Source organism: Lytechinus pictus, chromosome 5 (assembly GCF_037042905.1).
Source record: "Lytechinus pictus isolate F3 Inbred chromosome 5, Lp3.0, whole genome shotgun sequence".
Lineage (NCBI taxonomy): Eukaryota > Metazoa > Echinodermata > Echinoidea > Temnopleuroida > Toxopneustidae > Lytechinus > Lytechinus pictus.
This window is the reverse complement of record NC_087249.1, coordinates 51,827,898-51,850,039: the sequence shown is the minus strand read 5'-3', so window position 1 is coordinate 51,850,039 and position 22,142 is coordinate 51,827,898. Positions and strand designations below refer to the sequence as shown.

General features: G+C 38.7%; 1 protein-coding gene across 2 annotated transcripts in view; it reads right to left on the bottom strand.

The window, feature by feature from the left end:
* LOC129261115 (protocadherin Fat 1-like) overlaps positions 1 to 21,759 on the bottom strand; it is a 42,245-nt gene extending 20,486 nt beyond the window's left edge. For both annotated transcript variants that reach the window (XM_064099217.1, XM_064099218.1), the window contains exons 1-19: positions 21,452 to 21,759; positions 21,021 to 21,240; positions 20,133 to 20,272; positions 19,226 to 19,712; positions 14,088 to 15,583; positions 13,415 to 13,592; positions 12,759 to 12,980; positions 11,798 to 12,427; positions 11,273 to 11,487; positions 10,588 to 10,687; positions 7,200 to 7,414; positions 6,652 to 6,796; positions 4,994 to 6,063; positions 4,443 to 4,596; positions 3,475 to 3,720; positions 2,820 to 3,209; positions 2,340 to 2,554; positions 1,750 to 1,887; positions 248 to 1,400 (exon numbers count right to left, since the gene is read on the bottom strand). In XM_064099217.1, coding sequence (XP_063955287.1) covers positions 248 to 1,400; positions 1,750 to 1,887; positions 2,340 to 2,554; positions 2,820 to 3,209; positions 3,475 to 3,720; positions 4,443 to 4,596; positions 4,994 to 6,063; positions 6,652 to 6,796; positions 7,200 to 7,414; positions 10,588 to 10,687; positions 11,273 to 11,487; positions 11,798 to 12,427; positions 12,759 to 12,980; positions 13,415 to 13,592; positions 14,088 to 15,583; positions 19,226 to 19,712; positions 20,133 to 20,272; positions 21,021 to 21,240; positions 21,452 to 21,604 — 7,567 coding nt within the window. In that variant the 5' untranslated portion in view covers positions 21,605 to 21,759. The remainder of the gene's footprint in view (positions 1 to 247; positions 1,401 to 1,749; positions 1,888 to 2,339; positions 2,555 to 2,819; positions 3,210 to 3,474; positions 3,721 to 4,442; positions 4,597 to 4,993; positions 6,064 to 6,651; positions 6,797 to 7,199; positions 7,415 to 10,587; positions 10,688 to 11,272; positions 11,488 to 11,797; positions 12,428 to 12,758; positions 12,981 to 13,414; positions 13,593 to 14,087; positions 15,584 to 19,225; positions 19,713 to 20,132; positions 20,273 to 21,020; positions 21,241 to 21,451) is intronic.
* Positions 21,760 to 22,142: the final 383 nt, after the last annotated feature.

Sequence of the window (22,142 nt, the reverse complement as noted above, 5' to 3'; positions counted from 1 at the left end):
CTAACAAGAAAAAATAAATAAAAAGAACTCATATTGTGCACAAGTTCAGCCAAACAATGTAACTGATACTCATAACAAAATTCTTAGAAAAGGACTCAATTGAAACTAACGCTGTATAAAGCTATCACAAAACAATTCAACAGGTATGTCTACAATACCTGATCACTCATTTTCTATCGATTTTGTTGCCAATGCAATTTGATTTCTGTCAATCAGAATGTTACTTTTTATGGAGTGGTCCACTTACCTACAACACAGGTGCAGGTGAAGTCCCTGTAGAGTCTGGAAGACACAAAACTCTCATCATCGGTTGTGAATGTTAAGATGTCAGAGAAGTCTAACCTAACAATGTTATTGCAGATGTAACTCTCCTCGCAAGAGTCTGCTGTACACAGGTCACTGACAGCTGATACCACGTCATGCTTCATACGCTCATGAAGAGCAGCACTGAGGGACTCCATCTGTCTCTGGATCTGCTTGGGTTTGAAGAAACTCTCCCTGCTCTTGCTGCGATGGATGGAGAAGACAACATCGGTATTGTCATTGTTTTCAGCCGATGGGTGGAAGGTGATGATGGTAACATCCTCAGGGGTTGCCCCTGAAAAGTGGTTGGCCACAGTGTACATGAAGATGCCAGAGTTTGGTAGAAATTCTTCAGGCGTGACATCGGCAAAGGTGATGGTGACGCTGTTGTTCAGCATGGCTTGGTTGAGCATCTGAACGGTAACATTCGCTTCAGCATAAACAGTGAACTGTCCGTCACTGACACTGGCATTGATGTGGTAAAAACCTTCGTCTAAATCTGGTGGCGCAATGATGAGGCCATCATCTCGACCAATGCGGAAGACATTGTCATTTTGAAGCTCAAAGACAAGCTCATCATAGGGATCAGCGTCGGAGGCAGAGATCTGTCCAATCCATCCACCAGGGAAGGTCTCCTCAAAGGAATTGATGGATATCTTAACAGGAGTGACAACCTCCGGCATATTCATTGGATCGATGATGATGATCGTGATGTAGGATAGAGAGTAAAGTGGTGACCGAGCACTGTCAGACACCTTTATCGTCAGGTTGTACTGTGTCTCGATGTCCCTGTTGAACCAGATCCTGTTCCTCAGCATATTTGTGGAAGTGATGAAGAATGCTCCATTGTCGTTGCCTCTGACGATCTCAAAGATGAACGGAGGACCATTTGCTTGTGTGTCAAGGTCTGTGGCATTCAGCTGAAGCAGATCAGCCTCCACCGCGGTGTCTTCCTGTTGTATTATGGTATAGTTCTGTCTTGGAAGAAGAGGAGGGTTGTCGTTGATATCATCAACAATGATCTGGACGGTGACATCAGTGTACCTTGGTTCTTCACCGGCATCACTGGCTCTCACTCCCAAGGAGTACGATGAGATCTGTGAGGGGTAAAATCAAAGTGAGTAATTGGTGATCTTTTCAATTGGCATATCACAGGTGAATGTAAAACATAACATTGAAATTATATTCTTGACGACTGTAGACTGATATCTTGCCATAAAGTGCTGGTGTATACATAACAGCTACAAGACCCAACTCCAACATATCTTAAAATCTAAAGTAGAAGTTTTATAATTTTTACAAATGACTCACAACATAATATTTCACACAGTAGAATACTCATATACTCATATTACCATTCACAAAATATCTTTTAATGAACAAGAGTAGCATTTGCAAAACTGTCTGGGCATACATATTTTGTTTTTTTAGGCCAGAACCACTTACCTGTTCTCTGTCCAGCTCTGCGGCCAGGCTGACCAGTCCATTGTCAGGATTGATGGTGAATTGATTGAAGAGGTTACCGTGAACAATAGAGTAGGACACCCTGCCGTTATCTCCACTGTCCGCATCTGTAGCCATTACCTGGTGAAGGAAAAGAATGACATATCTTCATCAGTATATTGCAGATTGGTCTACATGTATATGCACTTTGTCTAATTTCTGTTTGGCCTCATCCCACATAAAGCTAATCCCACTTCATCTACAAAAAGTTCAACACTAACCATTTGGTCTGTTGATCCATTTTTCACAAATCGTGAAATCAATTAAGGAACCCTCACCAAAAAAACAAAGCAATTTCTATGAACTATCTTTACCAGGGTATAACGTTTGATTACCCCTCGTCCATTTGGTATTGGACGAACATTATTTCACTAATTTGTTTCCATACTCCCTCATAAATCTTTTGGTTTAGAGAAATGAGCTTCAGATTTTATCAAGACATGCCTTGATCAATCACCTACAAGAGATGGGATTGGGACCATGACCCTAATATTCTAGACCAAGTACACTAACCACTACACCACATCACCTACCTGGATGACATCCCCTTCAACCCTTGCTGCTTCGTTGACCGAGATGCTATAGATGTCCTCACTGAAAACTGGGGAATTGTCATTGGCATCGGTGATAAAGATGTTGATCGTGGTGGTGTCAGAGAGAGGGTTGGTGCCCATGTCAGTGGCTTTTACAGTCAGGTAATACTTGTTGGACATCTCAAAGTCCAGCTCGAAAGCAACGCTGATCTCACCTGATAAAAAACACATGATAAAATCTTAAGAGTTAATGCTGTCCTACCATCCAAAGTATTGTGGAAAAAAACAACGATAAGCAATGCATTTTCAGTTTTCACAAACGTGATTTGCTATTCCTTCAATCCATAATTTTTAAACAAAGACTTTGATAAAATTTCAATTGACTTATGGAAATCTCTTAATACTCATCTCTTAATACAGGAAACAAAGGCTTCTTGTATAACATGATTAAGCCTCCAATCATCACATCCTTCAACTCACCTGTGGTGCTGTCGATCTTGAACTTCCCATGCTCATTGCCGGAGACAATCTGGTACATGATCTCAGCGTTGAGTCCTACATCCTGGCTGATAGCAAGCACTGTGACAACAATGCTTCCTATCTCTGCATCCTCAGTGATAGAAGCATTGTAGAGATCACTCTCAAACTGGGGCTCATTGTCGTTCTCATCCAGGACGTTGACGATGAGCTGTGCTGAGGTGGTCAGACTTGCCTGGAGGATATCAGTGACTCCAAGGGTCAGGTTGTAATGGCTGCGGAGTTCCCGATCCAAGGGCTGTATCAGGGTCAAGATGCCAGACTCATCGTCCAGTGAGAAGGTCGCTTCGCTATTGCCATCACTGATGCTGAACCGATGCCTCCTGTTGGCATCTGAAATTAAATTTTAGGTGTACCGTTAATTGTCATCCAAAACTGACTGTTGTTCAAAAATCATCATAGACACAAAAATGCTGCAATTAATGGACACTTTTTGGAAGGGGAAAAAATTATCAAAAGGAACAAAAAGAGTGGCAATAAAACAATTACATTAAATAGTACTCTGCATTAAAAACATAAGTTAAGTAATGCAAGTAGCAAGCTATTCACTGACACAAACACTGCGATGGAAACCTAAAAATCTATTTCTTCAACCTACCTTTATCTGGATCGATAGCCTGTACTCTGGTTAGCAGCGTGTTGACAGTCGTGTTCTCACTCACGCTGACATTGTAGATCAGTTGCGAGAATGCAGGTGGGTTATCATTCACATCTAGCAAACCAATGGAGATATCTGATGAGCAGGACAGTCCACCACCATCGCTCGCGATCACCTGGAAGCGATAAAACTGCTGGGCCTCGTAGTCAAGGGCGCCAGAGGTACGGACGGTGCCAGTGTTTTGGTCTGTAATTTAAGAGAAAGGATCAAAGATCATTAAGTCTCATGCTCATGGTTGCAAGTAAAAAGGGAAATTCATAATAAATAGCAAATACATCCATGTTCACAGCATGAAAATGCATGCATTGTGCACATACTGAATGACCTGGGAGGATAGTGTTAGTTAGGGTGCAACTCACTGGCCCGTATTCTGAACTCAGGTTTAAATTAAACCCTGGTTTAAAGTTGTGGTTTAACTATGGAGAGCCAGTTGGGGCACAAATCCCTATAACCAGTACACATCCAATTTATTAACTAATTTGACACTCAAATCGTCTGTGAATGATAAATGGAGTATTTTCTTCATTATGAAAGCAACAAGAAACGAAATAGTAAACATCATAAATATACAATATAAGCAGAATTTTTTAATTTTTGGCTCCCCATATTTTTAGCACAGAGTTAGACCGTGGTCTAAGTTAAACCTGACTTCAGAATACGGGCCTATGAGTTCAATTCATTTCTTGATTAGTCCGCTGAGTTTAACACTAAAGCAAACAGGTAGTCATTTATTTATTGTTGTAAATCAGCAAATATAGTAAATGTTAACAATACAAAAACTTGTTTTCAAAAGGTTTTCTGGACAGAATCATTCTAAAATTACTTGCTAAGATTGCAAATGTTACAATCAACAACAAGCATATCCCTTGTTATTCAGAAATTTAAGATAAATGATTTCTCCTTCTTACCTTGGTCTTTCTCAATGGTGAATAACTCTGACCCTTCACCTTCCAGAGAAAAGGTTATCTCAGCGTTGCTACCAATGTCTGCATCCGATGCTGTTACATGCAGGATGTAATGGCCCGATGCAAGGTTCTCACGGATGTTCTCAGTGTACAAGGTCTACAAAAAGTGAAATACATCAAAAAAAAATTAAAATATCATAATATTTGTATAACATTTAGTCATCATTAAAGTAATAAAATTCTGATAAAGAGCATTTGCATTTTGAATGTCCTGATTGGGCATGGATGCTCGTCGATTTTTTAAAAAGCAAATCAATCAATATCCTGCATTATCAAAACTATGACTTATTTCTTCACTAATAATAGAAGCCAAACAAAAGCACAATGAATATTGCAAGAAACTAAGATTGAAATTGAAACTGGTTGTAAGATATTTCTATCATGAACAATTTTTTGAGAGAGTGCATTAAAATCATCAATGATCAAACTTTAGTTAGGAGGTACACATTAAAATAGAGAGGGTATTTGATGAAAAATATAAGTTTTAATCCTACCTGTGCACAGACAGGAGAGTTATCATTGATGTCTTGTACTGAGATCACAACCTGAGCAGTGTCAGAGAAAAGACCATCAGTGGCTGTCACATTCAGACGATAGGTATCCTTCAACTCCCGATCCAGAGGGTTGGTCACATAGATCATGCCAGAGTTGCTCTCGATGGCAAAATGATTGAAAGGATCTCCCGATGTGATGTAGTAGACAACTTGAGCATTGGCACCAATGTCACCATCAACTGCCTCGATGGAGACTGTGACCGTCCCGATGGGATCGCTCTCCAGGACCTCACCAGGGTAGACCTTCTGAGTGAATCGCGGGGGCGAGTCGTTGAAATCCATCACTGTGACGTGAACTGTTGCGGTGGATGTGAAATCCTCGTTGGTGACATCCCTGGCTAAGATAAGGATGTCATACGTGATGGCTGTCTCCCGGTCAAGGCCCTCTTGGATGGTCAAGATACCGGTCATCTCGTTGAGCTCAAACTTCTCAAACACTTCCAGGTCGTTCTCCACATCAAGGTAGTAAAGGACTTGGCCATTGGAGCCAGCGTCAGCATCCCTTGCAACAACCTTCAATATGGCATCATCCACCGGAGTGTTCTCTGGAACCTTGATGTTGTACGTCACGTCTTCAAACACCGGCATGTTGTCATTGACATCGGTCACTGTCACTAGGACAGTGAAGTATGCTGATATAGAAGGCTCCGTGTTTGTGCTGGCCTTGATGATCAGCTTGTACCACGAGACAGATTCAAAGTCCAAGGCACTCACCAATGTCAGGTTACCGTGTTCATCGATTGAGAAGTGCGATGGATCGTTGGTGTGCACTTCATTACCCGGTACCAAGGAATATGTCAGGGACGAATTGCTATGAGCTAGGAAGCTAGAGAGGACCGTTCCAACGGGTGTATTCTCAGCGACATCAATGTCAGGTTCGTTGACCAGCCCATCAAAGACTGGCAGTTCATCATCTTCAGAGAGGACATAGATCTCTGCTGCCGTCACCCAGTTCAGTGGAGGATTGCCACTATCGGTCACACCAACAAAGAATTGGAAGGTAGATCCTTCTGTATAGTGGCAAATAAAAAACAAGGAATGAATTAATTAAAGATATATATATACTTTTATGATCCACTTCTCATATATATATCTTTGCGATAATATTTCCGGACGTTGTTTAGAATTTATTTAACTTACAGCTCATGCTAGTACAGCAGCACTAAACAGGTTAAATAACCAATCAAGAACTTTAATCCAACCAATCTTTCTCTTGTTGACAATGTGAGGCAAATTACAAGATACACTTTAAAGTTAAACACCAAAATACTACATTCATTTGACCAGCAATACAATCATTTTAAAGTGGTGTGAGTTGGCTCACGACCTACACAACAAGACTTAATGGTAAGAGAACAAGCAGCTAGAGGGTAGCAAGCCTAACCAGGTGGAGTCAAGGATCAAAACAGACAATAAATATCTTGCATAATTGTTTTGAATTCTGAAAGTAATAAATTAAAATACTTCTTCGAACCATTTTCTTCTCCACAAGTATTATAGTGAACTCTTGATTGGCAAGCGTCATGAGTGTTTCCTGACTGTGCGCGCATGCTCACTTGCACTTTTGATATCATGATCATAAAAAGACAATTGCTCACCTTCTCCTTGAAGAGATGATGACGCCGAGATGCTTCCAGTCTTAGGATCAATCTCAAAGAGATCTAATGCAGACTGAGCAGTACCACTCTCAAACGAGTACGTCAACAAAGCATTGCTACCAGAGTCTACATCTGTCGCAGTCACCTAGTGATTTAAAGACAGAATTCAAGAGTCAAAACATTTTGAATATCAGTATCTACTTCCTTTATATATTTACTCGTAATGGTAAAAAGGAGTATGCTTCCAGTTTACAAATTTATGGCTGCAGTACAACGTGTGGGTGAAGTAATGGTCAATTCTGATTTTCAAAAAAAAAATAATCAATGGAATATGACAAATCAGTCAACTCTCTTTTGCAATATTTGAATGTTCAATTGATAGGGCAGAGATATTCCCATTATTGAGTGTATCCCACGACTTCAGAAAGGATTTAAACTTTAATACTGAATCATAGTCATTCAGAGAAGATAATAAAGTGACAAAGCGACATAAAGGATGCGTTACCAAATAAACTATGCCTGGATATTCCTTAAAACAGCATTCTTACCACTAAAATGGGGACATCGATTTCCATGTTGGATCTAGTGAACGCCTTGTATTCCCTCATCTCAAAGCGTGGTACATTATCATTCCTGTCATTGAGGATGACATTGACGGTGGTGTACGCAGTCTTTCCTCCACCGTCGACTGCCATAATGGGTACAGGTAGCATCCTGTCACTGACAGACTCTAGATCAAGAAGCATTCTGCTGTGAATCTCCCCTGTAGGTCAAAGACAAGGTCAAGTCGTTAGATAGACATACATACTTAGTAATGGAAGTAGTTATGGATCTAGTTAGTATGGGGCACATGGGTTATTCAGCAACTCTTTATAGGGGATGGAGATTAATTTCCTAATACCTTGATTGAGAATAATAGATCACAAAATGTCTCTTTTTCTGTAAGAGGGCAAATCTAAAGGTGCTGCATTAAGTCATGCATAAAGTCATGTGTAAATTATGAACAGCTTAATGTCTCATGATATCTCTGTCCAATATCTAACTTTGATCAGAATCATAATTCACATTTGTTTATATGTGGGGATAAAAGGTACACTTAATACCTACAATTTATGTAACTTTTCATACATGGCTTGCCATAGATTTTCATTTATGTTTAATTGTAATAATTGTTTATATCTTTAAGTTTCAAGGCACTGGAGTTGCTTTGAGGTGTAAAATGTAAAAATTTTGCATGGCCTTGTCAATTACAAATATACTCGTATCCTGTTGCTAATATCACTAATCGATTTCATACAATGATATGTACCTATTATAAATATTGGAGAATTTACTTCAAATTCAAAGCCAAAATTTAGGCTTGAAAATGTCACAGCAATCACAATTGAAAAAAAAAGTAACTCCCATTTTATTATTTAAAAGTTGTTTGTTAGTTGTTAAGGTCTTATTATGCATCAAATTTTCATTCCCTGAAAATTCCCAACTTACGAAAAAATAGAATAAATAAACAAGCAAATCATAAAGATTAAGCAAAAATATCAAAAATAAAACATGTCAAATTGTAGAGTATGTTATAAATGTACTTAATAAAGTACATGTTTATAAAATTCTATTCTGGAGATTTAAGTACTCTTAATTTTACACACACACAACAATGAAAACATATTTTAGCCAAAATGTATATACATACTATTAAGTGTTTGTTTTGTATTATTTCCCATACAATGTTTGGCAGATCCCACTGGTATTCAATAATCAAGAAAGCATTTTCAGAAATAAAAAATCTTGAAACACCCCCTCCCCCTCTCTTCTCTACTCTGTCACATGTCTACTGGTCCTTGTTTGTTTATTTGAGATTCTGTGAAATAGGTGTGTCAAGTTGGCAAACAGATCCCACATCATCCCTAATCTTCAGTCTGATCCAATTATATGCTACATGTTTTACTGAAATTAATATGACAACCTTGATATTACACCTGACAGAATCGAACATAGTCTGCCAAATCACTTCAAATCCATTGTCAAGACGCGTTCATGTCAAGGGCAAAGTTACACGTTTTCAGGCATGTCATCAAAATTGGCAAAATAAATAAAATCAAAATCAAACATAAGTGCATAAATTCACAGCAATCTGCATAAAACGGTGATAATGAAATAAAAATTTGGGGAAATAATATTTCACACAATGTTTTTTTCACAACATACTTGAGTCTCCCTCTATAGGCATCTCTGACATAAGAACACCTACGACACATGGTATTAGGTGAGGAGGAATGGAAAGAGAAGGGGGGAAATCCATGCAGGGTTAAAAACAATTAATTTTATGTGAGCTAGGATGGGTTAAAACAATTGTGAATTGAATCATGCGGTGATTTGAACAGATAGAACTAAGAACATATCAATACAGATGCTTCAAAATATGTAATATTTGGTCTCATATCTTCAAAAATTTTAATGAATTTAGTCATGCCATGGGTAAAATAACTGTATCAGGTTTAGTGCAAACACCTAAGAAGGAACAATCTGAATTTCATTATAATGATAAATAATAATTCATACATATCAAATAAGCATACATTACAAAAATCTTATTGATAGTAAATCATCTATTATGGGTATTTTCCCATTCATGCAAAAATTCACAATAAATGGCTCAGGCTAAATAAGGTGCCAGAAGGATGAAATGTTATATCACTCATCAGCATTCATTTGGGTGAGAAATAAATTGGAAAAAGAATGCTGTCAAAATGAACAAATGCATATAGCCTTCAATTTTTACTAGATATATAAAAAATAATGTATAGAAATGCAAGACTCAACATATCATGGGATACATCAATTCATCACCAAAGTTATGCATACATTGGCTATGACAGTCCAAACTTTATCATTCTAAACCATTAAATCTTGGGTTTGAAAAGACATTACAGTGTCGTCTAATTAATTGCACTAATACACAATATGTGATTCTGAGGCAAGGTTTGATTACTGTTCATATAAATATATGGGCAATTCCATAGGTTGGTGGACATGAGCTTATAAATTCAAATTCAATATAAAGCCCATCTGAACTGCACATTTTAATTATACTAATTGCTGGTTCTTTAATTGATGTTGAGGGCTTGAGGCAAGAAATGGAATGCATTTGTGTTACATTTTTTGATTTACACAGCCCAAGCCAGATCTCTTTCAGTTTAGTGAATACATTACCCATAAACTGACCAATAAGTAAAAGAGAGGAGGAAACTTATTCAGAATGTTACCTTTAAACATAAACTGGTGTCTGAAATCCTACTCATATTATTACAGAAACAGAAACATGAATCTTACACACATTATTGAATTTTTAGTGACATTTATGTTGTTGACCATACATGGACAAAATGTAATGTGAGTAACCGTAACGTGAGTAACCACTTTATCTGCACCCCTATTAAAAACCATGTGTTCTTTATTTTTTGAATTATATACAAAGTTTGTCTCCCTAATATACTTCTTTGAAATGGATATAATCAACTTTCATAAAAGCCTTGTATGAGGACACTTTTCACTGATGTCGACTTTTCATTTTATGCATGTCCAAATCATGTAACATGAGTAACCGACACATTTCAAAGATTTGCCAGGAGCATAATAAAATTTCCCAAGTTTTGTTTTTATACAAAGGATAGTCAGACTGCATACTATGTTGTGATAAAGAGATGTTTAGTTCCTATCAATAATAATGGAGTTACAGCTCCAAGTATGAGTCAAGGTGTCTCCAAATGTAACGTGGGTAACCGTGGAATAGCCCATATCAAAACTAATTTTAAAAAGATTAATTCATTCAAGTTACCACTGCTGGGAATACAACAGGAAAATCTACAACGGTGTACACCACCTATATATATTTCAATGAATAATGCCTATTATTTGAGGTGAAGGTAAAAAGCATACCTGTTTCACTGTCGATATCAAACATCCGTCTAGCCTCAGCACTAATGATAGAGTAAGTGACAACACCATTGTCACCGCTGTCATCATCAGAAGCCACAACCTGATAAACAAAAAGAAAAAGTTTCAAGAATGAAGCCGAATCTGAAATTTTGAAATTTCACAAAACCATGACCAATTCAAATAATACATTGGGTTCTTACCCCACCCCAACTGCATTTTTGGAGAGAAAAAAAAGTTGGAGAAACTTGATCTGAAGCAAAGGCAGGATCTTGCAATATGTATTCTCTCATTCACATGGCAAAATATTGGTAATCCAGATCGGCAGATAAGTCAATGGACGCTTTAAGGATCACATCAAGAATTCAAGTCCTGATAATATTCTAGCTTCTTTGATCTATTATTTGCAACATATCATATGGGTTCCCGGGAAGATGGAAAGTCAAGGAAGTCCTCAGTGATGTCAGGCACCTAGCAGGAATATTCCCCAGGGTGTGGAAAATGTACATACACTGTTTGCAGGCAAGCCATAATCCTTCTCAAGGAAATAACTGCAGGAACATCAGAGACATCACCAATATATTATGATACAGGCAAGATAAAATCTTCAATATTTAGGGTATATCTATAGGAACATCAGAGACATCAACAAAGTGGAAAGTGCTGTTTTAGAATGGAATACTATTACCTGAAAGACCACTTCTCCGGCGGTACCATTCTCCATGAAGTCAGTGATGTATTCCTCCTGGCTGAAGACCGGAGGATGGCGGTTGACCCTGGTGACGTTGATATGGACGGTAGCTGAACTGGTGAAGACGTGGTCCGAGGTGGACACGTTCAGCTGGTGGTAGCCGCGCCCCGTCATCAGCTGAGGCTTCTGGGAGTTGGAGAGGCTGATGATGCCTGTTAGCAAATGGGAATTCAGGATAGAAATAATCAACCGAGTTCTGTTGAAATAGGAAATATCCCAAAAGTGCAATACCTACTCCTAAGTTATAAATGTTCATTTTGACTCCTGATAATACTCATGAATTATCCACAATTAGTTCTGACTAGATAGAAGAAATCTAGAGTGAATTCATAATCTATGATTCTTCCTAATATAATACAATGAATTAAATTCAGTATAGTTTCTTGTTTTTGGTACAAGGTGTAATCCATACATATTCATATGTACTACTATGAGAGATTCCACAGAAAATCAATCAATTACCTGTTTTCTTATTGATGGTGAATGTCATATCCTCATTTCCTGACACAATGGAGTAGGTCAGCTGATCCATGTCAGAGATATCCCTGTCTGTTGCTGACACTGCCGTCACAAAGGCACCCCTTTCTGCAATCTCGCTCACTGAACAGTAATAATCCCGGTGGACAAACTGCGGAGGGTTGTCGTTCATGTCGGTGATTCGGATACTGACTCTCGTCTCGCTTCTCAGCGGTGGCATCCCACTGTCCGTTGCCACGACAAGAAAGTTGTGCTTCTTGTGTTCTTCATAATCGAGCACATGCGAGGTGAGGATGAGTCCGCTGTTGGCTGCAATGTGGAAGTGTCCCGTCTGGTTGTCACTCTGGACAATCTGGTAGCGGACACCGCTGTTCTTGGGTGAATCCTGATCAGTGGTGCTGATTTGGAGGACTGTAGAGCCGACCGGGACTGCCTCAGACAGCACTGCCTGGTAGATCTTCTGGTTGAAGCTGGGCATCACATCGTTGACGTCGCTGATGGTGATGTCCACAGTGACCATAGCCGATGCTCCTGTCAGGGTGTCGCTTGCTAGGACCTCAAGGCTGTAGAGTTGACGGGTCTCGTAGTCTACAGTTCCAATCAGGTTAATCACTCCTGAAGTGAGATGAATTATTGAAAAGATTAGTGCAACAAATTTTACTATGAAGTGCCAATTGATTGGTTCATGCGAGCTAACCGAAAAAAGTTGCATCAAGACATAGAAAGGTGATTCATCTCTTTTCATCAATATACTCATCAATAAAGGTTGATTCTGGTAAAAGATTACCAACTATGAGCTAAAAATTATGTTAAGTATAAAACTACACAGCCCAGATTAAAAGAAAAGAAACGTGATCATCTCAAATGTTCAAACATAATGCATTATAGGAAAGTTTTAGAGGGGTGAGAGTTCAAGAACTTTGGAATAGAATTGCCTCAAACCTACCTGTTAGAGGATTTATATCAAACTGGTTGAACTCATCTCCTTCACCAATGCTGTAGATGAGATCCCTTCCATGGGGTGAGATGGCTTGGATCTGCAGCACGGCAGAGTGTAGCTCTAGATCTTCAGGGATGGTTGAGCGGTAGTACTGCTCCTCAAAGACTGGCATGGCCTTGTTGCGGACTGTGATCGGAACATTCACCACTGTACTGTGGTTGGGCTTGCCTGCATCAACGAGAAATGTCAAAGAATGTTGTTGTGACATCTGTATTCCTTATGAAGGATTATCAACTCTTACTAAGCATTGGTAGCAGTATAATATTATGTATGGATTAGATAGTGAGTAAAGGACTATATCACTTGACTAAGAAACAATATTCTAGATCACTATTTGACGCTTAAATAATGTACTGACGCAGATGAACTTAGAAACTTCTGATAGACATGGAAAACTTACCAAATGAAACAATAGAACACATGAAACAATTATACACTACAGGAACACCTTCAAATTAGTTGACTATGACTGTACAAATCTATTCATAATCAACAGAAATATCATCCATAAGCCAAGGAAACAATCATTCAAATGCCTATTTTCAAGTTTCTTTGAAACAACAGAAGGCCACACTGCTACTTTACAGAAGTGCTTCACTTACCTCTATCGCTCGCCTTGATCTTGAGTGTAAAATTCTTGTTCTGTGAGTTGGCGCCAATCTTCTGAAGTACTGTGATGACACCAGTGTTGGAATCAATGGCAAAGTGACCTTCACCACCTTCTACCAGGGTGTACTGAACCTCACCATTCTTGCTTACATCTCTGTCAATAGCTGTAACCTAGGGGTGGAAGAAGATAAAGAGTGAGATACAAAGATTTGCAATTAATTCTGAAGTAGTAACGCCATTCTGATTGGTCATTAGTCAGTCCTGTGAACAAATGGTCAATGCAACAATAATTTTGATTGACATACGGAAATTTATGATTGACTGTTACTGGTTGTGGAAAGTGCTCAAAAGCTTAGAACCTTTCCCAATATATGTCTTCTTCCTGGAAAGCTCTTTGAAATTTCCAGAACTGTACTGTACGTGTGCATATACATCTTCCATAACAAGAGTATCAATCAATAATAATAGTGGGTAAATAAATTTGGGTTAAAAATGATGGAATCACTTGCTTTTTCAATCTAACTCTTTTCATAATGCAAGGAAATGAAAATTTTTAAAAAATGCATCATAGTATTGGTTTCTGTCCAATCCAAACAAAGAATTTTCCTTCTTGATCACCTGCCCATAATCACCTGACTTATGAACCTACACATGCTTAAATCTTACCTGTCGTACAACCTCTCCAACATTGGCATCCACCTGGACAATGGCATTGTACTGATGATGGATGAAGATTGGTGGGTTGTCATTGATGTCCAGGATCTCAACATTGACGATGATGTGGGCTACTCTGGGTGGATCACGTCTGTCTCTGGCCTCAACCACAATGTGATAGCTGTCCTGCTCCTCCCTGTCGAAGGGAATGCCGGTATTTCGTACAATCCCTGACGTAGGCTTGATGGAGAACATTGGTGAAGGGTTCAGGATGGTGTAGGTGAGTGGTTCATTGAGGGTGCTGCCTATGACGGAGAGAACGGCTACGTCGTGGACAGTACTGGAGTTTTCACGGATGATCGCGTAGCACTCGTTGGCTGGGAAGCGCAAGCTGGAGGTGGGGCGAGCTTCAACATGGATCAGAACCTGGGCATGGTTGATATTGAGGCCATCGGTGACGCGGACAGTCAGGTCGTAATCGCTGTTCAGGTTTGTGCTATTTGCAACAAAGATATCCCCAGACCTTGGATCAATACTGAAGTGGTGACTGCGGTCACCTTCGTGAATTGAGTATTCCAGCTGAGACATGCTGACTTCGTCATCATCAACAGCCGTTACCGTCAAAACATACACTCCAGCGTAGGTTGGCAGTAGGAGCTGTGCTTCAAAGACTGCCTTGACAAACTGTGGCATTGAGTCGTTGATATCGATAATAGTGATCCTTACCCTAGCAGGCTTGTCAGCCATCATCTGAGGACTGCCTGTGTCATGGACCTGGACAGAGAACTCAAACTCAGGGATACGCTCATGATCCAGAGGCATCTTGGTACGGATGGCTCCAGTGCTTTCATCAATACTGAAGTACATCTGTGCATCTCTATCAATGATCTCATAGACCAGATGAGCATTGGGACCCGAATCTGCATCCTCTGCGCTGATAACCAATGGACGACTGTCATCATCCAAGACCACACTCTTGAGCGACGCCGATTCAGAGATGCTACCCACATACTCAACGGAACTGAACACGGGTGAGTTATCATTGACATCCTGGACATGGATCACAAGACAAGTATTAGTACGAAGTCCCACCATATTGGTTGCCTGTACTGTCAGGTTGTACATGCTGACTTCTTCGTAATCCAGAGGCATCGCTGTTGTGATGATACCGGAGTTGGAGTTGATATCGAAGCGCCTGTCATCATTACCTCTGGTGATCTCGTAATAGACTGATGAGCGACTGACGGCTGAAATCTGGGCCACAAACTGATTCCCAAGGAGATTCTCAGCAACTTCCCTGATGTATTCTTCTTCTCTGAACCTCGGTGGAGCGTTGTTGGAGAGCGTGACGGTAACATTGACGAAGCAGACATTGCTGAGAGGTTGGACACCATGGTCAGTAGCTCGCACCACCAGGGCATATTTGGCCTCCTGTTCAATGTCCAGCTCATGTCCGACAGTCACTGTCCCAAGGATTGGGTCAATGTTGAAGGCTTGACCAATGTTTCCTGTGATAAAGGAATACAGAAGAGATTTAAATAATGCACATATTCCCCAATCAATCAATCATCAATAGGAAATCTACATTTTAACCTGATGATATAACCAACTTATCAATGTTTTCTTATCTTGTAATCTCTTTTACAGTATGCAGTTTCATTCAGCAGACTACCAATGTTGTTACACTAATGGATTCATTTTAGGCTACAAGAGAAAGAGCAGATTATGTGAAGAACAGATCATTCGAAAATAAAATTATAATAAACTTTATAAGTTCCAGTTGATCCTAATAAAGAACAGACTAAGAGCACTATATCTAAAAAGCTAATATTACATATATAAGTTGGTAATTTGATAGATTATCTATCCTCTGCATCATTAGCATACATATCTATGGTTTCTGAGAATTAATAGTAAAACAATATTAAGTTATATACAGGTTAGGTGCAATACGATATTCTATTTGAATTTACAAATCACATGCATTATTACGATATTAGAGAATGGATATACATGTACCGTAGTAAGACTGAAAATATTGATGTGAAGAAATATTTAATTGTAGTATAAGATGAGAGCATCTTTTTACAAAACGATAAATGCTCTTGACTAAAATGTTAATGCAATGAATGTTATTTTTCTACATAAATATCCATACTAAAATTACTAATGCATATATATTAATGCAAGATTAGTCATTGGAAAAGATGAATATTGTCTATTTCATGCTGTTATTTCATTTATATCATCACCGTGTAAGGTGATTCTATAATTCTAATTGCAAATATGATGACTACATACAAGAATATTAACATTATTTTCATTTTCTATTTTCTAATCTGAAGATGCATACATTTTCAATAATATTTTCCCCAAGAGAAAATTTCATTTAATGGTGCAATGTATGCACATAACGTACATCATGAATAATGCAAAATCATTTCAATGGGATATAAAACTCATTCATTCTAACGTCAGTCAGGCTCATGTGTTAGTTATTGTCAAAATATACAGGCAAGTATACTGTCACCCCTGGAAAACATATTCAGCAATAATCATTCAAACATGCAAAATTCACTGCAATGTAATATTGCATTAGTAAATATATTTCGAAAATGGCCACATTTTATAGAAGGGTGCCACACTGCCACTTGAACTTTAAAAAAAGAATAAAACGTGATCATCTACAGTGTGTCCTCTTGTACACAAAATAGATTTTTTTTTTAACAGAAAATATGTTAGAAAAGTAGGAATTGCTACTTTTGGCATATAAGTGGCATCTCTCTAATACAGTATGCGGCATTTGAGAATTTAGCACTTTGAGTGTACTACAGCTAGAACTCCTTATTTTGAAAGACTTGTCTAGTCTTACCAGAAAGTTACTCAATTTTCACAAATAAGGGCTCTTCGGTTTGATAATAATTTACATCAATGAATACAGGCTTGAAGAAGCTAAAGGTTGCAATCAATAGATTCAATTTATAGCCATGGTTTAGATTCTAAAATTGTAGGAATATAATTTTCACTTCTGAGTGCTTGTTTCTTGCATAACATCATAACTTTTGTTTAAAGAAACAAATGCAATTACTTGACAAATTCTGCAGGGAAAGTGAAAGGCAAGGAATTTCTCACTCACAAAATTAGCAAACATAGCTTTAATAAATTTGTACTCCTCAAAACGTTAAGTAGAGATAATGTTTAGATTCTTACTACTTTAATATTTTGGTAATCAAAATATGCTGTTGAGGTAAGTTCACCAATTAGGATACGTGCAAGTGGGAATATTGTTGATATAATGTATATTTTTTTCAGGCAAGACGTACAATGGTATGAAAAAATACCCATTCAGACATGAAGGGGGGGGGACAAAATCACAACAGCAAAACTATGCATGTTTACTCAAAGCCAAAAATACATGGGTGCTTTTCTATTTTGCAGGTTTTTTCTAATTGTTTTGTCTGTTTTTCTTGGTTTTTTTTACATAGCATATAAAGAAACAAACCACTGCTGATAAATACTCAATCAATACTAAATGATCAAATTAACTTAAAGGCACTCTATACTGGTATTAAAAAAAATTATTATGTGGCCTTTCATTTTGTTTAAAATAGGTTTTTAGCAATTTTTGCTTGGAGTCTAGTCTGAATGGGTATTAAGGGGGGTGCAAGATGCAGAGGGGGGCAATATGCAATGGGGGGGGGGGGTAATATAACGATTCAATAATCAGCCAACCTCTGAGATCGCCGTGCCTTGTCGCTGGATAGAAGAATAAAACCAAGGTAAGGGGTTGGACATTGGAGGTACGGGTGGTCGGGGAGGGTGAGGGTGATGGTGGTCGGGGGTAACAAGAAAAATGATAGATGGTTCAAATTGGAAAGCAATCTCCAGTTTGAAACAAAAGATGTTTTCATATCATATCATATACAAAATCAACTAAACATCACTTCACACAAATAAATGATCTCTTCACATTTTCAGTTGCAAATGACTGGAAAACTTACATTCAGCATACTTTTTTCTTATATTTATTCAGGGAGTAAACATATTATGATTTCTATGCCCCATTCCCCTTAAGGGCTCAAAATCTCAAATTTAAAACATTCCACAGCGAGGTTGTTTGTTGTTTGTAAAATTACTTGCGACATCCCAAATGGCTTATATATGGCAAGCTTATAATGTGTCTCATACATCTAAATTGCATTCGCTTTGAGTTAAAATATACAGCTGTTAACATTATTAGCTCCTAAGGGTTTTTTAAATATATATTTTTATTTTAATATAGGGTAGTGTTCTATCAAATTAAAGACTTAAATTACACTTTTGTGGAATGCATGTTCCAAAGTTCCAAACTCATCCAAGACTTCGAAGTATAGATTACATCAATCCTGCATCAAATTGATTCTTTTTCAGTGAAAAAATGAGAAAAAGATAATAGGAATATAAACCCAATTTGACTTTGACCTGTCATATTAATAAAGAGGAAGAAATCTAGCATTCCACAAAATTTGACAAAAACTCTTGAATAGTCTGGAATTCAACCTGGCTTAACTTATGAAATAGCATGCACAAGGTTCTGCCACCCATCTGTGACATGATGCTTTTAAACAGTTTCCATGCACCACAATATGATAACAGCCTGATCTTATGCAATTATAAACAATATTATTATTTATCCACCCTTAACCGAGTGCCTTTTCAAATAATGAAACCACAAGATGTGGTACATAATGCCGTTTTGAGGGTACACATGAACATGATTTTTGCAGATGATGAGCCGAGAATACTTTCCTTTTACTGATGGATTGGTTTAAACCATTGCGATAATGAATTATGGAAAATGCCAGCAGCAAATCATGAACGTGATCGATCATATGAGGTTCAAAATTGTAGAAACAACATGATCATGATACATGTATATGGATAGTGCTAGGAGTGAATTTTGAAAGTGAACATAAATTGAATTCTTGATCATTGTGTGAAGATTTTGATTATCTAAAGATGTAATCTGTATACTTCTAAAGACATTACACATTGCTGGATCTCAAGGAAGGATATGATTCTCTATCGAAAGGTAATGAAATAGATATATATATTTATTTACAATGAAACAAGATGATTAGTTTGGGGGTATTGAAAGAGGGAATAATTACCTTGAACAATGGAATAAGTGAGCTCCGCATTTGAACCCTGATCCCTATCAAACGCAAAGACATCAACCACACGAGTCCCAACAGCCGCGGTTTCGAACACCTTCCCCTCGTAGCTCTCGGCGCTGAACTCCGGCATGTGATCGTTAGAATCCATCACGTTGACGACCACCCTGGCGTAGGTCCGATGGGTGCCGTAGTTGTAATCCTTGACCTCCACGTTGAGCACGTGCTGCCGCTGGGACTCGTGGTCCAGGCTCTCGTTGAGGTAGATGACGCCATTGTGGTTGTCGATGCGGAAGCGGTAGCGACTGGCCGGGTCAGAGGTGCTCGGGAGGGTGAAGACAAGGCGGTCGGTGGCGTCGTTGTCGGTGGCCATGATCTGGAGGACTGGGCTGTTGACCCGGGTGTTCTCTGGTATGTTGATCTCGTACAGCTCTTGCTCGAGGATGGGGGGATTGTCATTGACATCAGTAACTAGGATGTGAATCTGGAACAAAACCATCACAGCAAATTATTATTTTCTGATTTAATGTCTACAAGTACTCAACAGGTGACATGATAATTTCCAATATTGTCAAACATCACATCATTGTTTAATAGCTCACCTTCATGATCGAAAAGAATTACAATGCTGTCTACTGTTTCATTTGATTACATAAGTAAATATACAATTTAAAAAATGAGAAAATATTAAAATGGACATAACCAAAGAGCCAATCATCTGTGCAAATGGCACTATCAGAAAAAGAATAAAGAAAAGGTGGATATCATTTACCAACAAATAATGCACGGGTAAATTAATACCGTTTCCTGTATTTCTCAGTATTGCAAAATTAGTGTCTAAAGGAACAGTGGAGATCATTTACCAATAAATCATCCACATTCTTCACTTGATTAATTCACTTACCATAGTTGTAGCTTCATTGAATCCATCTGAAGCTGAGATGGTGAGATTATAAGAAGACTTTGTCTCACTATCCAGGGGCTGGGCTATCAAGATAAAACCACCCTGAGGATCAATGAAGAATGCTCCATCCTCATTACCATCTAAAAAAGGAAAGAAAGATCAAGAATTTGATGTCAAAATGTGCTATTCAATGTACAGGATTGGTCAAGTTGCTATGTCACAAGAAAGCAGATCTTCAATCAGGGTGGATCACAAGAAAGCAGATCTTCAGTCAGTGGATCACAAGAAAGCAGAACTTCAGTCGGAGTGGATCACAAAAATGTAGTTCTTCAGTCAGAGTGGATCACAAGAATGCAGATCTTCAGTCAGAGTTGATCACAAGAATGCAGATCTTCAGTTGGAGTGGAGAGGTTATTGCAAGCTGTATGTACATCTTCACACTCTCCATCAAAGTTGTGGGAGGTAATACCTGGAAGTGCAGCTAAAAGTCAGGGTAACATGCTTGCAAAGCTGTGAGATATGGAACATTGTGTCTCGACTACTTTTTGAAAAATGAAGTGGACAACTTTGACTGTTATAGTCCCTTTGGAAAGATATTTAACTAACAGCACTGGCATCAAACATTTTCAAGTTGCTGTGGGGCATTTAAAATACTTTTTTTCTTGGACACATTGCTTTCAGGAGCCAGGTAGGCCAAGTGCAACATCAATAGGAATTCCAGAATTCAATAGTCAGCAGGGACCACTTTCATAAAACCTTGATAAGTCTAGGAATCACCCAATTGTATACTGTGGCCTATATAATTAGGTAATAACTAGACTTATTCAGGTTTTGTGAATGTGGGCCCAGGTCAATAGACTACATAAGTAACCTGCCACAAGAGCTTACCATTTATGGCATATCTGACTTCATCACCATCAGGATCAATGGCAAAGACATAGTTGATGAAGCTTCCTACTGCATCACTCTCTGTGATCCGAGTCTCCGTCTCCATCAGTGTGTCAAATATTGGGGCATTGGAGGACTCCACTGGGGCAGTGGTTACTACAATAGGGAGTCTCGCGATGTCGCTACGTCGACGGCTCGGGCCATTGTCTTTCACTTCAATCTGAAAATGAATTACACCGTTGAAATTGATTATCATTATATTGAAATTACTATGAGAAATTTGTCATAATAACGATAAGAAGTCTATTCTACTGAGACCTCTTTCTGTGTCTTCCTTTAATGATATTTTTACACATGGGTCACTGTTGAAGAATTCTTTGGGTGCCATAATCTTTGCAACATTAAATTGGCAACATTGATATAATACTCACTTGAAGAACGTATCTCTCCCCTTCACTGAGGGTCTTACTGCATGTCACAACCCCTGTTGTCGCATCGATATAGAAGCGAGATTGCGTATTCCCATCCCTGATGAAGTAGCTCAGGTCAGAATTGGAACCCACGTCCTTGTCTATTGCCATCATGCGGGAGATGAAGCGTCGTTCCCCAGGCTCGCTGATTGCCGGGATGGTAACAGTAGAGGCAGGGATGAACTTGGGGTCGTTGTCGTTCTCGTCTTCAATGGTGACCACTACTTTGGCAATCGACTTGAGGGATGGGCTCCCATTGTCTGACACCTCAACCTGTTAAAGACAAAAAAAAAGAAGATTTAATAACATTTAAAATGAAAGTAGAATAAATAGCATATATATCTCTGAATACAAAAACTTTCCTCCATAACAGGACAATTTCCGTGGATCAGCAACTCCCGAAGCTCGACTCTCACATGGACATTCTGCGAGAGCACATCTCTTGCACCATTATTCCAGAGCTTTATAGAACAGCATTACGCAAATGAAAATTCCTACAATGATAAATTCCAAGTCAAAGGGAGAGTTGTCCTCGGGGGGGGGGGGGGGGGGGGGTGTTCTCCACGGGGGAGGTGTCCTAGCACCAGATTTTTATGTCATTACCGTTAGAACATGTGTTCATTCTTTTATTTTTTTCATTCAAACCATCCAA